The sequence below is a fragment of the Aythya marila genome (genome assembly GCF_965140915.1).
Source record: "Aythya marila genome assembly, chromosome: 1".
Classification (NCBI taxonomy): domain Eukaryota; kingdom Metazoa; phylum Chordata; class Aves; order Anseriformes; family Anatidae; genus Aythya; species Aythya marila.
This window is the reverse complement of record NC_139042.1, coordinates 159,977,629-159,992,716: the sequence shown is the minus strand read 5'-3', so window position 1 is coordinate 159,992,716 and position 15,088 is coordinate 159,977,629. Positions and strand designations below refer to the sequence as shown.

The window sequence follows — 15,088 nt, the reverse complement described above, 5'->3', positions numbered from 1 at the left end:
CAGATAATTGAAAGGAAGAGTTAGGTTGAAATTATTTTGGGTTACAGCAGGGAATGCAGAGATCTGGTGATTCATTCACTGGCTTGTCACAGAATGTGAGCAGCCAGGGCAGCTGGAGACTGCCAACTGGATAGTCACACTGCAGCTACAGGGACAAGAGCAAGCAAAGAAACTAGGGCTACAAAGCGCAGAAGACAAAACAGGTCTATTTCTTCCATCAAATGTATTTTTCCTTGTTTGTTTATATGTTTTCACTGTTCTTACACAAATTACTTTTGGTCTGAGCCTTCCTAGAATCCCATTTGCCTTTTGTAAGACTGCAATACACTGGTGGCTAAACATGTTAGTCATTCCATGACCAACACACCTGCCTTTCTCCTCCTGTCATGTCCAACCAAAGTGATCCTAAAGAAGAAATTCCTGTTATTCATCCCTGCTTATTGAAAACTGAGGCAAAACACTCATTTAATTTTCAGATCATACTTAGATTATCTCTAATCTTCACCACAACCCTCCTAGTCAGTGGCCCCATTTCGTTCCTTATCTTCTTTTTATTCTGCTTATGAATCATAGACTAAATATGGCACACCTGAAATCATCTGACTCCTGTTCCTATATTAATTTCATTCCTCCTGCATGATATTATAAAACATCCTCTGGATTGGTAAAGCCTCCGAGCTTTACGTCATCAGCAAACGTTATTAGCACATGCCTTATTTTTGTGCTCAAGTCACTAGTGATATTAAATAATATCTGTATGAAAACCAGCATTGCCCAAGGGCAGCTCCCCATACACAGCATCCAGTTGTTCTTATCCCTAGTGTCTTCATAATGATCGCATTAAGTAGTTTACTGAATAACTTCCAGGTACATGTGAACCACTGCTTTTTGTTTCTGAGGAAATCACTCATCTTACCCAATAAAAATATCTAGCATAACTTGCTTTTATTAAAAAGAAGTTGACAATTATCTCATTTTCCATTTTCCTCCAGGTGTTTCAAGAGCTTCTCATTCAAAATACATTATAAAGCTTTACACAGAGATAGGATTAAAGCAACAAACCTACATCAAGATTTGATTTGTTTGCTTTTCAAACACTGATGGTACATTTGCTGTTCTCCAGCCCTACACCAACTCTCATAACTCTACCGTTTTGTTTTTTTTTTTTTTTTTTAGTCTTTCCTACCAAGTCTATAATATCACGTGCCAGTTCTTTGTCAGTGCTGTGGTAAGAATGAGCCCACTCTTCCTGTCTTGAGCTCCTTGATCTGTCTGAATCTTGCTTCTGTCACGAGAATGGCATTTTCTCTGACACCTCCACTCTGACTGATCATCCTGTCTTTGAGCCAACACTCAATAACCTCTTTCTTACTGAAAACTCAGGCAAGAGAGACATTTATTCATGGGCCATACCTAGATTATCATTAGTACCTAGCTTATCCTTTTTTTCATAGAAACCTTACTTCTTCTATGATGATTCATTTATATGGTTGAAAAAACACGTTTTTTTTTTTATTTAATGTATCCTGTTTTTACATTTTTCTTGGTGTTAGAAAAAGTGTTTTTAAGGCACTAGAAGTAAAAAGTTACATTACAGCTACTGAACTTGCTTTGCCTTAGTGGTGACCTTTTGATGACAGTTACTCCTATGAAGCTTGCAGGATGGGCATGTAATACTGCAAGGCAACACTAATACTAAAACGCAACACCAATCTCAGAAAGACTTTTCCATGCCATAACTGGCTCAGATGGCAGGATCCACAGATGGGGGACCAGTTAACAGTGATATGGAATTGAGAAGAGCTTCGTTAATCTTTGCTGTGTGCCATATGCCTTGAAGTCAATAGAGTTATTTCAGTTTTATACCAGTTTTATATCACCATACATTGCAGTAAGAGTCTGGCATCATTTTTCTCCCTTATAAATGGTGATGATTGCATTTAAAAAAAACATTTCTCCATCTTATTCATGGAGCAAATATCTTAAGATGCCATTTAGCTTTGACATCCATGCTAATGTTCTTATATTTGGGCCTGGCTTTGTGCCATATGTTCATAGTCTTTTGGCCTCCTTGGTGCACATTGAAATTTCCCCTTTTTTTCCTCTCCTGTGTCTCAGTGATTATTATGCACAGTTTAAGATACTCATTTAGTTTTAATGGGGAAAACTGAACAGGATGACAGAATCCTTTTCTTCATGACCACACTGCAGCAGCAGATTGCTTACAGATCTAAGATGAGGGGCACTCCTGATCCCAGTAATATTTTATCACCAATGCCTGTGCTACAGCCAGAGGTGTGACAAGCTACTGCTCTCCTGGAGCTCAGCAGCAGGGAGCTCAGTTTGGTCTGCAAAGACTACTTCTGGCACCACAGCAGTAACCAGGCAGTAAGCTAACTCAGTGCTGCTAGAGGTACCTAAGCTAGGGAGGCATGCTGAGATGTGAGAAATATAACCCGACAACCAAGTACCAAAAGAGCATGATCAGAGCAGTAATGCTACATTTCCTACATAAACATCCAAACACTGTTAAATTGCAACAAAAGGGAAATCTACTTACAAAAACTTTCACAGTGGAAAAGTCAATCTTGTCTGTTCCTTCTCTTTTGAATTTGCACAGTATGGTGCTACGGTCTGGTTTTTTGGTAATGTTTTGGACATTGAACCACACCTTTTTGGTCTGTGTGCCATTCATATATGACAGATAAACCTCTACCTCAGTTTTAGAAATATTCAGGTTGTCATTTTCTTTCTAGAGGGAAAAAAAAAAATTAAGATAACAAATAGTCACTAAATATGGTAAGACAAAAAATGACCCTCAATGTTATAAATAAGGAATTGTGGTTTATTGCTTTCAAACTTACATATATTTTTAATTCCAGATCAGGATCCAGCTCAGTGTGCAGCTGGTAGTTAATGAACACGGGGTCAGGGTGATAGTGTAATTTGACACATGGTATAAAGGTAGTTTCCACTTTCAATATCATATCAACAACTTTACCCTCTGTTGCATGGCTCAGACTTGGCGTTAAGTAATGATATTCAGATTCATTTCCAGAACACTTAGAGACCTAGAAAAGCAATAGCAAAGCTGTAACAGTCATTAAGCACTCAACAGTGGGTACAATTACAAACAGAGGCACTCAAAATCATTTTAAAGCCTTCCTGACTTCATACAGATACCTGGTAAACCTCTTCTCTGTGATCACGGCTGCATGCGGAGCACCTGAGAAAGTTTCTGCACTGAGCCAGTGTCTGCCTTTAAGCACATTTATCACACTCTCCGTGTGCTGTTTTAAGGCTGATTGCACACTGCTCAGGCAGCTATTTCCTGCAGTGAGACAGGAATAGTGATAGCAAATTCTCCTTCCTTCCCCTTAATGCAGGTCATATGAGACAGGCAGGACAAGCTCTCCAGCACCCCTTGAGCACTGCCTCTCCCCACCCCTGCTCCTGTTAAAGGGGGGGTTGCTGCATTTGCCCAACTCCATGGCCTGGTGCTGCTGTTTTCTGGTCTTTGTGCTGCAAGACCAGGAAGCAACGGGGTGCCCACTGCTTCAGAGCCTCAGATTTCATTTCAACATTAGCTTCAGTCACCTCCTGCTTGCTGAGGCATTGGCACCATCTGTGTTCTCAGCACAAAACCAGAGAGATGTACAAGACCCCCTCCTCCAACAGACCTGCAGCTGGAGGCTGGGAATGGTGGCTCAGGAAGGACAGTTTTGGAACGAGTTTTTAGAGCACAGAAAATGTCACAGGGAACCATGCTGAAGAGTAGCTTATGTTTATCCATGATCCTGTACTGAGGATATGTGCAACTATAATCCTACAAGTGGTCATATTTATTTCAGTAGAATGCCTCAGATTTTGTGTATATAAGCATTTGCAAAATACTGAGATCCTCCTAAAGCCTTAGGAACAAAACCTAATCCCTTAAGAGACCTTTATTTGGTATTGTAAAGGAGATTAAGACTTACGGTGAGGTTTGATCTCTGGTCATCTGAAATAATCACACTGTCCACCACATTAAAATTTCTACCACTTGCAGTTATTTTGCGACCACCACTGGAAAAAAAAAAAAAGGGAAGGGGAGGCAGTAGCGAGGTTAAAATTATCTGCTTTCCTACACGTAAGTCCCCCATTAAAGCTTTAGCTGTGAATGAATTACTCATGCATTTTGCTCTGGTAGCAGGCAATACAATAAAGTCAAACTGCAGGACAAGATAATTTGAGCTACATAGTGTAATGTCATTCTTTCTTCATAATGTTATGATAAACGCTTTTGCACAGAACCAAATGACTTGATAGCACACAAACACATACTTCTTTTCAAGAACTCTTCATCTTGTTTTCTGTTCATGCAACCTAAGAACTATACTGCAAGTTAATATTCTGTCTGGAGGAAAGAACATGATGGTATTTCATTGCCCTAGAGCAGTCCTGCCGTGCTTAATTCTTGCTTTCCTCAGGACAAACCGATGGTGCCAGGCACCTCGCAGGGAACATGCTTGGCAGTATTCAGACCATCTGTCTCAGCACACACAATGGTGCTTGTGTCTGAGGGCTCTAGCCCAGCATCTCTGCTGAACGCAGTTGGAGTGGTTTAAGGTATTATTAATTTCCAGCTGCCTGCACTGCCCCTCACCTGGAGGTGAGGGCACGTGTCCTAGCTGCTCAGCTGCTGCAGCTGCCAGACCAACCCATTACCTCAAACCCACGCTTGCCTGTGTTTGATGCCAAGATGTCAGATTGAGAACACGAAAGTGAGTAAAATCCCTTCTGCTACTCTGCTGTGCAGGCAGAGGGACAGGCAGGTGGAAAGCTGTGCTTGAGAATGTCTCAAACTGCCCTGCATGTCTCCTGCAGAACACAGCAGGGGCTTGAAAGGGCCTTGTTTGGCTTTAGGGAACCCCGTCCTAAAGCAAGTCTGCACCTATCACTTCAGTGGAGATAATTTTCACCTAATTTTCAATTCACTGATACTTTATGGTGTTTCGAAGGTGAAGTGTATATTAATACCAAGAATTCAAAGTTATTCTGAGGTTGAATTTGTGTGTGATGCCCAAAGTTTTGGATTTAGCTTCAGTATAAAGAGACTATTTTTAACTTCTATGATGGAGACTTGGGGTGAACAGGGGGAAGTTTATGGAATCCTACAAAACACAGGATCTGTCTTGCAGCTATTGTGACTATTGTAAGTTAAATGTTAAACCAGTTCACCAATATAAATTCATCCTCCACAACAGGTTACTGCAGTCATCCAAGTTCCCATCAGCTGCAGTCTGGCCAAGGAAGGACGCTCATATTGGCTCAGTGGAACTACATTTTACTAAATACATAAAACGTACGGAAAGACACACTTTACCTGATCCAGGAGGTATTTGGTGTGATTCCAAAACATGACGGCGGTGAAACATAATGCAGGGTTATTGCTGGTGAACACCTTCTCCCGTCAGCCAGTATACATACACTTTTGGCCTCTTTACGTGTTGGTGGGAGAGCAAATGTCATTTGTGTATCATTTAGCACATTTCTAACTTTAATGCTGGAGGAGAGAGAAAATAGTCACAGATGCTGAATCACAGATTCAGCCACTCATTTGGTGTTACTGCATGAAGCCTATAACCTAAAGCAAAGGATGAGGAGAGAAGAGGAATAAATCTTTGAGCTGCCAGATGGAGGTGAAAAGAGAGAGCAGGGAGTTGAAAAGACAAAGTAGGGCATCTTTTGAATGAAGTTGCTGTGTGTCACAATAATCACACAAGATGGTACAGATATTGGTCTCATAGCCTTAGGATAAGGCTATGTAACGTAATGTGTAATTCTGCTGTTTATTTTTTTAACTTCTTTGTTCTATCAACACGGTTCATTAGCTAGTCAAGAATGAGAACCTTCAGTTTCCTTTCCTTTATTCTTTTTCACTCTCTTCCTCTTTCCCTCTTTGTCTTTTTCTCCTTCCCCTCCTCCTTTCTCTCTTTCCCACCCCGCCCCTTTGTCTCCCCTTCCCCTTTCTTTCTGTCCTTCCCTCCCTCTCTCTCCTTCTCTTCTTTTGTTTTCTGTGGTCCCCGGTAAATTCATGGTTGAAGTAAAAATTGAGCTGTACTTTGTGAATACTTTTTCAAGTGCGAGCTATGTACAAAGGAGTTGGTAATCACAGGCAGCCATTGCAGCTGCACCTGAAAATGATTGAGAATAAGATAGCCTAATTATCTAGGGGTTTACACTGTGCAATCATCAACAGAGAAAAGTACAAGCTGTTGCATGAGAGATTCCCTTCCTGGCACGGTGTCTGTGCTTTCACAAGCCAAATCCTAGAATATATGGGGGATAGTCTGAAGCGAAGGAGAGCCAAACAAAAGCCAAGGCTTTCCTGTGACCTAACTTGTTGCCTGATGCAAGACCAGAGAGCCACAGGTGCAGACCTGTCCTAACCACTACTGAGAACTGCCCACACACCCACGCCATCCCTTATATTGTACCCAAACACCACATTCATGTCCATCCTCTAGGAATTTAAAGTGGAAGAATAACTAAAGGAGTGCAGAGCACCCCCCTCCACCGAGGAGAGGTCCATGACAACTGTTCACACAACTGTATTGCTAGGGAAAAATGGCTTTTGGGTTATAAACACATAATTTACACTATGCAAAGTAAAAAGTAGTACTTTTCAGAGCTGTGCTAACTCACATGTCTGGTTTACAGCCACTGATGCCCGTCAGTATGAGTTTTATGCCCGATGCACGTGTGAAGTTTTCTCCTTTGACTGTTATTTCACTTTTGCCTAATGTAGAAATCCACAAAGGTTCGATGGAATGAATTTTGATATGCTATTAGAAAACAAAGCAAAACAGACTGTTTACAAAAGGGCTAGGCAGTTAAAACAGCAGCAAAAACAACCACTGCACAGGAATGTGGGTTTGACAGCACTGAGATACATTTTTCTTATTAATTTCAGATCTTGTTAAGTTTGATCCTGGGAAGTACTGTCAATCACAACTTCTTTACAAGCCAACTATTTTTACCTACATAATTTATATTTCAATTTATCTCATAACAAAGTTGCCAAAAGGAATCATAATCTGACATGCTAGAAGGTATGTATCAGAAAAACTCAGCTTGAAATGACACATTTAGCGTGACCCTTGAAGAACTACGAAACAACACGAGACAAAAACCATGGTGCTGTCACTGTGAGAGATCTGAGAAACAAATGAAGGCATCTCTCCTGACCTGAAAAGGGGAAGCAGTGTCAAATCATAGAATGAAAAGTCAAGAAAGAGCCCAGAATGAGCTTTACTAGAAAGTCTTTTCAAAGTCATACGTTGACCTGAAGGTATAGCACAATTGCGGGGATCTTTTGGTATCTCATTTTGATGCAAACAAGTTCACGAATCTCTCTCTCTGCATTTGAGAGTAACCCTAGGTTGCTCTGATGCTGTCTGTCTTAAAGAAACATAGCCAATTTTTAAACTGGGCTTTTCTTTGTGTATCTTTCCATTTACTTATTCTAACTTACTAACGCTACCGAGAACAGAGATTTTTTTTTCCTAGTCTATTTGCTTGATGCTTCTGACAGCATCTCACATTTAATCAGTTTTGCTGCTTCCCCAGTTTTATAATCAGACAGTCAGCTTCCTCTCTGTGCATCTTTCAGACATCAAGAGAAAACTGAAAACATTTCAAACAAATAGGAAAACACTCATTTGAAATCACAGTGCTTGGGACCTTTTCAGGCAAACGATTTCTAGCTTGGTTTTGGACTGCCCATACGACCAGTTTGAGTTTTTAGTGTTTTGTGATTGTCTTGATTTCTGTTGAGTTTGCCTGTGGATGCATCGATGGGTAAGTTCAACTTCTCTGATACTGAGAACAGAGCTGGTGTAAAACCTCTAGGGAAGTTAGGGAACTGCTTGCCACAGTGGTTTTCTCCCCATTGATCTTTTCATGTCCCAGAGCAGCATCAAGACTTCAGGCTCATGGCCTGAGGGGACCACCTGCGTCCCTTCTCCAGTCCTCTGCAAACACAGCATTTGCCTGTTTCAGAAAGGACCCTGGGGCATTTTCCCCACACACTGCCATGGCCCAACAAACACTGAAACACTCCAGAAAAAATGTGAGACCTGTCACAGCTGACCAAAAGCCACAGCTTTTCCCTTAGGAAAGAGCAAGAGAGGGCAAAGGCCAGGGCCAAAGGGCCTGCAAAAGTAAGGAGTTTGTTAAAGAAATTCTTTCGCTCCAAGGTGACTTCTGACAGGAGTAATGGAGGAGGGCAAAGGAAATGCCTGACAAACTGCTGAAGGGGAAAGTTCACTCCCACCCTGACCTGGGGATCAGATTAACTCTTAGTAAGCGAGGAGCAAGAATGAGGCAGAAATCTGAGAGGCTGAAGCCTGTGAAGCAGCAGTGCTTTATTGCAGCTATCTCTTGTCCTGTCCCTCCAGCGCACTGAAGGAACCCAAGTATCCTCACACACACCCAGCAGCCAAATACTACATAAAGGAGTGCAAGACTGCTTATGGACTCCTGCAGGCAAGCAGCAGGGAGCCCTGAAGGACAGGATTGTTCACTATCACACAAGCACACAGGGACCCCCAGAGCTACGTTGGGACTGCGAGCACCGGAGAGGAAACACAGGGCACCCAGAGGTGCTGCAGGCAGGAAACGAGGCTTCCTCAAACTTCAGCTAACGGCCAGCCTCTAAGCCAAGAAAGAGAACGATGGCATGGTTGTACAGAATGCTTTGTTCTCCTTCTTTCCTTTTTTTTTAATTTATTTTTTTTTTTTAACGCTAGCTGGAAATTGCGGCGAGCACAGTTCACCCAGAAGTTTCACCGCACAGCTGCACCTTCCCTGCGGTGACACGCCGCCGGCCTCCTCACTGGGCCCCACCTCAGACTTGTGGTTTCAGGCAGACACCAGCAGCTCTGGGGCCAGCTGGCCTTGGACACTCAACAGTCCTGACCTGACTGTGGTGGTCTGCGACACCTTCCCCAGCAGCAAAGAAACTGGATTTCATCACTGGATGCAGGGGAGGCAACGCTTCACTGCGGGCTGGCTGGGCCTGCGGGGCTCATTTCCAAAGGGACCCACTGCCCCCTCAGCCCCTGCACACACAGCCACTGTGAAGGGAAACAGCAGAGGCAGAAGGACGTTTATAAAAACCAGTAGTTGTGAGGCATGCAGATGCCATGGTGATGAAAGAGAGACACGCAGCAAGGGCGCAGCAGGTCCTCAGGTGATGTAAATCAGCACCACCCTGTCAGCTTCGATAGAGCTCTGTGCTGCTGAGACTTAGCCCCCCGTCCCTGGACAGCGCAGCGCTTCCCTGGGGCTTTGTAAACTGTGACAGACACATCCTCAGAGCTGTGGTTAGCGCGGCTGCAGGTCACAGCGAGATGTTTGGCTGTGGACCGGTTTAATCAGCCTCTGACACCCCGGGGAGCACATCCCCGTCCCTGCGCTGCTCCTCCACCAGCACTGGTGCAGGACTCCAAGGCCACACAAAGACCTGGATCATGCAGCTAACCCAGCTGAAAAACAACCTGCCAAAAGAAAACATTTATTTCCAGCCAAATCAGTTTCCTTGTCGAGAGCATGTGCACAACCAGTCCAGCTGCTGCTGCAGCACAAGGGGAGGAAGGTGCGGGCATGGAAACCAGCAGCTGGAATCGGGAGGAGGAGTGGGGCTGCCATCCCCAAAATAAAGTGTATTTATATAAATGCTTGGCTGGAGCTGAGGATGTGGGAAAACATAAATCCTCCTTCTCAGCCCTCCAACACATTCTCCTTAAAGCACCAGCAGCCAAAGGAAAGCAGGATTTCAAAAGCAATTTCAAGCCCTCTGAATGGGTCAATCACATCTAAATAAACATCTGTCTTTGGATTGCCTCTAGTGTTTTCAGAGCCTTGTCCATCACTGTCTTTCCCAGATAAGGCATGTGGAAGAAAGCCATCTCTCAGGCAATTCCAACTATTTACCAATGTCAAATTAATGCACTTGGAAGAAGAGCAAAGAAGAATCTTCTCTGTTCTTTCACCAGCACTAATGCTTGTATGCACACCAAATCCAGAATATTAATGTTCAGAAGCCCAAGTATTGCAATTCCACTCACCTCTGCAGAAAACAAAACACATTTTGTGATCTTGTTTAAGATACCTCAGCTGAACTGCTGGGTTTAAGAGGTAATTCCTGTCTTCACAGGTAAAAGTTTGGGTAGTTCTAATGAAGCATTTAGAGGTAAGAATGCAGTGCCTATTTATACCAACCATGTTATCATTCACAGAAAAGCAGAAACCCAGAAGTGTAGGCAGCAAACCTCTATGCACTTACTCATCAGTCAAATTTCTCTTCACTACTCATTTCTCTCCTAACACCTGTATGTCATGAGCAACCACTGATGACAAGATTGCTCAGTTTTATGAAAAAATAAGTACATTTGGTACCATAAAGAACAAAGGGGTAACCTCATGGTTAAAGGGCTGTCCCTATGAGAAAAAAGGGATAGGTTCACACAGTCTATACAATTTCAGAAGAGAACCAAATGACCAGATTCAGAAAGGTCTTTTGCCACCAGTAACACTCCTTCCTTTCCAATGATCCTTCTTGGGTGGGATGGATGGAGGGTAGTTCCATTTCCAGCTAATCCACTGGCTTTTGTCACTAGATCACCTACACACAGTACACATGGATTCTGGCATTTAAGGCAATATTGCAAATACCATGTCTAAAGCTAGGCCCATGACTTTTGCAGTGCTCTCAGTGGCTGGATCCAAAATCCAAAACTTAGTTGGAATCTTTAAGCACCATCCAAGCACTAAGAAAAATAGTACTAATCCAAGTTTTACATTATCTTTTTGTATAACAAACTGTTTCCTCATCCATAACTCAGTTCTTCCCTCAAAATTCATTCATTTTACATAAATTTCTTCTCCAACTCACATTACTTCAGCAATGCTGATCTGAAAAGGCTAACTTACCTCTGATTTCTGCGCAGTGGCGATCCCTTGGGAAGCAGTTATGGTGCTGCAACTATCCTGAAAAAAATCAGCATTTCTTCATGTCAGGACAAGAAAGAGATAGATTACTGCTCAGATGTAAAAAAATACTATGAAAAGGGGATTCCAGCTTTCCTCATAAACTTCACCTGGCAGGCAGTGGCAGGAGAGACCCGCGTCCATTTACAGCTGGCACAATCCCGATTGTTTATACACCGTGGGCAGCTGGTAACACAGAAAACAAGGTTTTGTAAAACACAGGGACTCAATCTAGAGTCAGTCATGAATGTGAAATTTCAAGTGACAGAAAAAAGCACAAATGCAAGAGAAAAACCTGGCAAGCATGTAATGAAATGTGTAAAACATAACCTGAGTTTACCCTCCAAGCCTATTGTTCTGTTCTGCTTATTCTGAGGACAAATTTAGTATGAAATATCATCTGTGCTAAGATGCTGAAAGTCATACATTTCTAAAAAGCGTGAAGCAGACAGAGCACTTTGGATTTCATTTTGATGTGTTTTTTCCGGTATTTAAGTGGCCAGATTGTACTTTCTATCCTGAAAAGGACAGAGAAAACCATCACTGATTCTTTTACAGCTTTCCTGAACTTCTATTATTTGTGTGTAGTGTTAGCAAGTATTGTTGGTTTGCTGTTGTCTCCCCTTTCCAAAAAAAATGCCTGTTGGAGACCAGCTCATTGCTTTTCCATGCATCAATGAGCACAGAGGACAGTGAAGAGTAGCATAGGCTTTCTCCACACATGTTGAGAAATGCTGTGATTTAGAGGAAGACAGCTCTTTTCCTGTGTTGCAACAGGGACTGGGCAGTGATGTGCCACTTCCCAAAACGCAGGAGATCAGTTTCATCACTGGTGCCTATAAATTAGGCTCCATGTAAAGGACAGGGGTGTGAAACGCTGCGGTTACCTAGAGTATACATTAGTCACATCTAAGTTTTAACAAACAAAAATCATACAGGGTTAGGTCACATACTGGGTAGAAATGATTTCTACTGCAACCTCTCAACAAGAAGTGTAGCTCTGAAAAATAGTTTGTACAGAACAATAGGCATTTACTATTACTGTTAGGAGATTAGTTGTTACTTTCTGTTTTAATTGTATTCATTTTACCCATGTACCACATCTAAATCACAACCTATTCAATTAAAAAACAGCTCCATAAAGTTACTTTCAAAAAATCTCTTTGATTTCTCTGACTTAGGTCTTCTCCTGAGTATCAGAGGCCCACCTTTTTCATACAGATGAAAAAGATTTTAATGTCATTATGGCATCCTTTATTATTTTTTCAGACATTTGTCATTCAGTTATTATAACGCCTCTCCTACAGCTGCCAGGGTCCCATGAAATAAAAGAGTTGTCAAAAGAAGCAGCTCTTTAAGGGCAATAAAAAAAGAGGTGAAGGAGGAAACGGGCCAAGAAAAGGGATTCGGGTATCTTTAGTGGAATGTATTTCCTTACAAAATACCAGAAAAAAGAACAATCATAGTTCATATCCCCCCTTCCTGCGCACACACATAAACCCCTCAAAGAACTTCAATAGGAATCAGGCTCTTACTTTTCCAACTGAAATGTTTGTGAGATATTCCAAGAGCTCGAGGACAGCGATGCTTCAAGGACTAGACAATCTGGAAAAATGTGACTGTTAGACATATGCTGGATATTACAAGAAATACCTGTTAAAAAATAATTGACTTGAAGACTCATATGCCTTCAGCTGTTCTCTACATGGTATTCTCAAACACATATTCCTCACACTTCTGACTGATAAAAATAACCAGATTTTATCCTTCCATAGCATCCTTCTGCTGAGTTATTTAAAGACTATACACACACTCATTAGTTTAGCTTGATGCCACCTATGCACAATATAGACAAGTAATGCAATTGTAAAGATACAGATAAGGAAATGTCACCGTAAAGTGGGAATGTAAAATCATCTCCTAAAGAGCAAGCAGTATACCTGTGGCACAGCCAGACCCTGAATTCAAACGTTCTAACACAACAGACCGTTCTAATGCAAGACACCCCAACATACTGTACTTCTATTTCTTTCTGTCTCACTTGGTTTCAGAGTCTTCTTTTGTAATCTGTGCAGTAGCAATTTTCATCCTATTTAAATCTTTTATGATTGCATGAGTCAATTTGCCATTATTTCAGCTAGTAATTACTATACCGACAATTCGCTGGCAGCTGTGGAATGAAAGACTATCTTCTCCCATGAGCAGAATACCACATCGAAAAACAGAGTTAGATATATACCACTTAAGCCATAGTCTCTTTCATCTGTGTGCCTGCAGATGTGTACGTCTGCAGAATGAATGGCTGTCTGAGATCAAATGAAACCCATGTGTGCAGACCTTTCTGGCTTTTCTATGCTAAGAAGCAGATAGCTTTTTAATGCAGGAAAGCTACGTAGATTTAAAGCATACCCACCTTGTAAAGGTAGGGAAAGCTTTATCTTTACCACAGGCTGGCTTATTCAGATGAAAACCAGCTTTGGCTACATCTAAACTGCTAAATCAGTACCATCTCCTAGCTCCACATGCCAGCACGGCACATGGGTGCTTACTGCAAAGGTCACCTGCCCACTTTTCAGAAACAACCCTTGGTACTGTTCATGTGCTTAAATGCCTTACTAAATGGAAAGCAAAGAGTCTGATTTTTAAAGGTATTACAATGCTTGAAGATGAAAACACCTATTTGCACCTCCAGAAATCTACCTATCCGCAGAAATCTGACATGCTGGGCACAAAATTGCCCAAATCACTTGCCTAGGTCATTATATGAGATGAGTCTTAAACCACAAACTCCTGGAAAACAGTATTTTACTAGGAGTAATAAGTAAAAGCAAGCAAATTACCGCTTCTGGCAAAGCTTGTCTTCTAAGTTTAAATACTTAAAAATGACACAGTCAAAAATGGTTTCCTGATTTTGTCTCTGTTGAAAATAACAGAAAAACAAACAAACAAACAAAACAAAACAAAAACTTGCTTTCTGCATGGCCTGGTCTGACCTTTCAAAATCCATCTGACTGCATTGAGTAGCAGATATTTTCAAGATGTTTTTTTCAAGAAATGATACCTGAAGCAGTTTTGCAAATGCATGTTCTGGTGAGACTGAGGTCACTTTACACGAGGTGCTATAAACAGTCAACATAACTCTCACACTTCTATTACCCACTAACATAACTCATAGGAACATGTGAACAGCAGTAACACTGGCAGGCATGAGCTAAGCTCACAGTCTTCTGGTTAAGACTGTAAAAGCATTCATCTTTGGCACAAAACACAAGCAAGGCAACCAGGCTTCCATAATACTACATGTATACTCTGAAGACCGGCTAATGGAGTAAGAGAAAGCCCTAGTACAGGAAGACACAGAACCAAAATGACAGTGAACTCCATAACTACAAGAAAGCATGGCATTTGGGACTAGGTCAATAAAGGACATATTTTCTTCTCTAATGCTTTTGTCCTTAAAAATCCATTTATAGTGTTTACTAAAGCCACCTTAATACTCTAGAATACCCAATGCATATCAGCCTAGCTGTCACCTGCTAGGGAAAAAGTCTTTTCCTCTTGATTCTCAGAGAGGAACATGGCACACAAAGACATATGGTATCAGAGGAGTTTTTCCTGTGCAAAGGCTGTGGATAAGCTCCTGAGGTCACCATATTCCAGGGAACCTGCCTCTATTCTATTTTGTATTCTAACATAGGCAACTGAAAAAAGGTGAAAAGACAACCTCTAATAAAAGAACCCTGTACTTCTATATAGATCCCTGAAGCAATGCAAGGGGGATATTTTACTCCTGCTAGTCAAAAAGACTCTACTGTGAAGGATTATCATCTGAACTTTGATAACCTAGAGAAGAGCTCAAGAAGTCCAGATAATCAGTAATTTACCACATCATTCTATTACTTAATGACAGAATCATAAAATCATTTAGGTTGGAAAAGACCTTCAAGATCATCAAGACCATTCCAGTGTTCAGTTTTGGGCTCCTCACTACACGAAAGACATCGAGACCCTGGAGCGTGTCCAGCCTTCACCTTGGGCCTGGAAGGGCCCGGAA

At 41.8% G+C, this 15,088-nt stretch overlaps 1 protein-coding gene across 1 annotated transcript in view; it reads right to left on the bottom strand.

Moving 5' to 3' along the window:
• The window catches only part of PLXNC1 (plexin C1), a 69,115-nt gene that overhangs the window by 30,802 nt on the left and 23,225 nt on the right, over positions 1-15,088 (bottom strand). Inside the window, exons 7-14 of the mRNA XM_082779526.1 lie at positions 12,570-12,639; positions 11,145-11,220; positions 10,978-11,034; positions 6,688-6,827; positions 5,366-5,545; positions 3,978-4,065; positions 2,865-3,071; positions 2,561-2,752 (exon numbers count right to left, since the gene is read on the bottom strand). Of these exons, the coding sequence (XP_082635652.1) occupies positions 2,561-2,752; positions 2,865-3,071; positions 3,978-4,065; positions 5,366-5,545; positions 6,688-6,827; positions 10,978-11,034; positions 11,145-11,220; positions 12,570-12,639 (1,010 nt within the window). The remainder of the gene's footprint in view (positions 1-2,560; positions 2,753-2,864; positions 3,072-3,977; positions 4,066-5,365; positions 5,546-6,687; positions 6,828-10,977; positions 11,035-11,144; positions 11,221-12,569; positions 12,640-15,088) is intronic.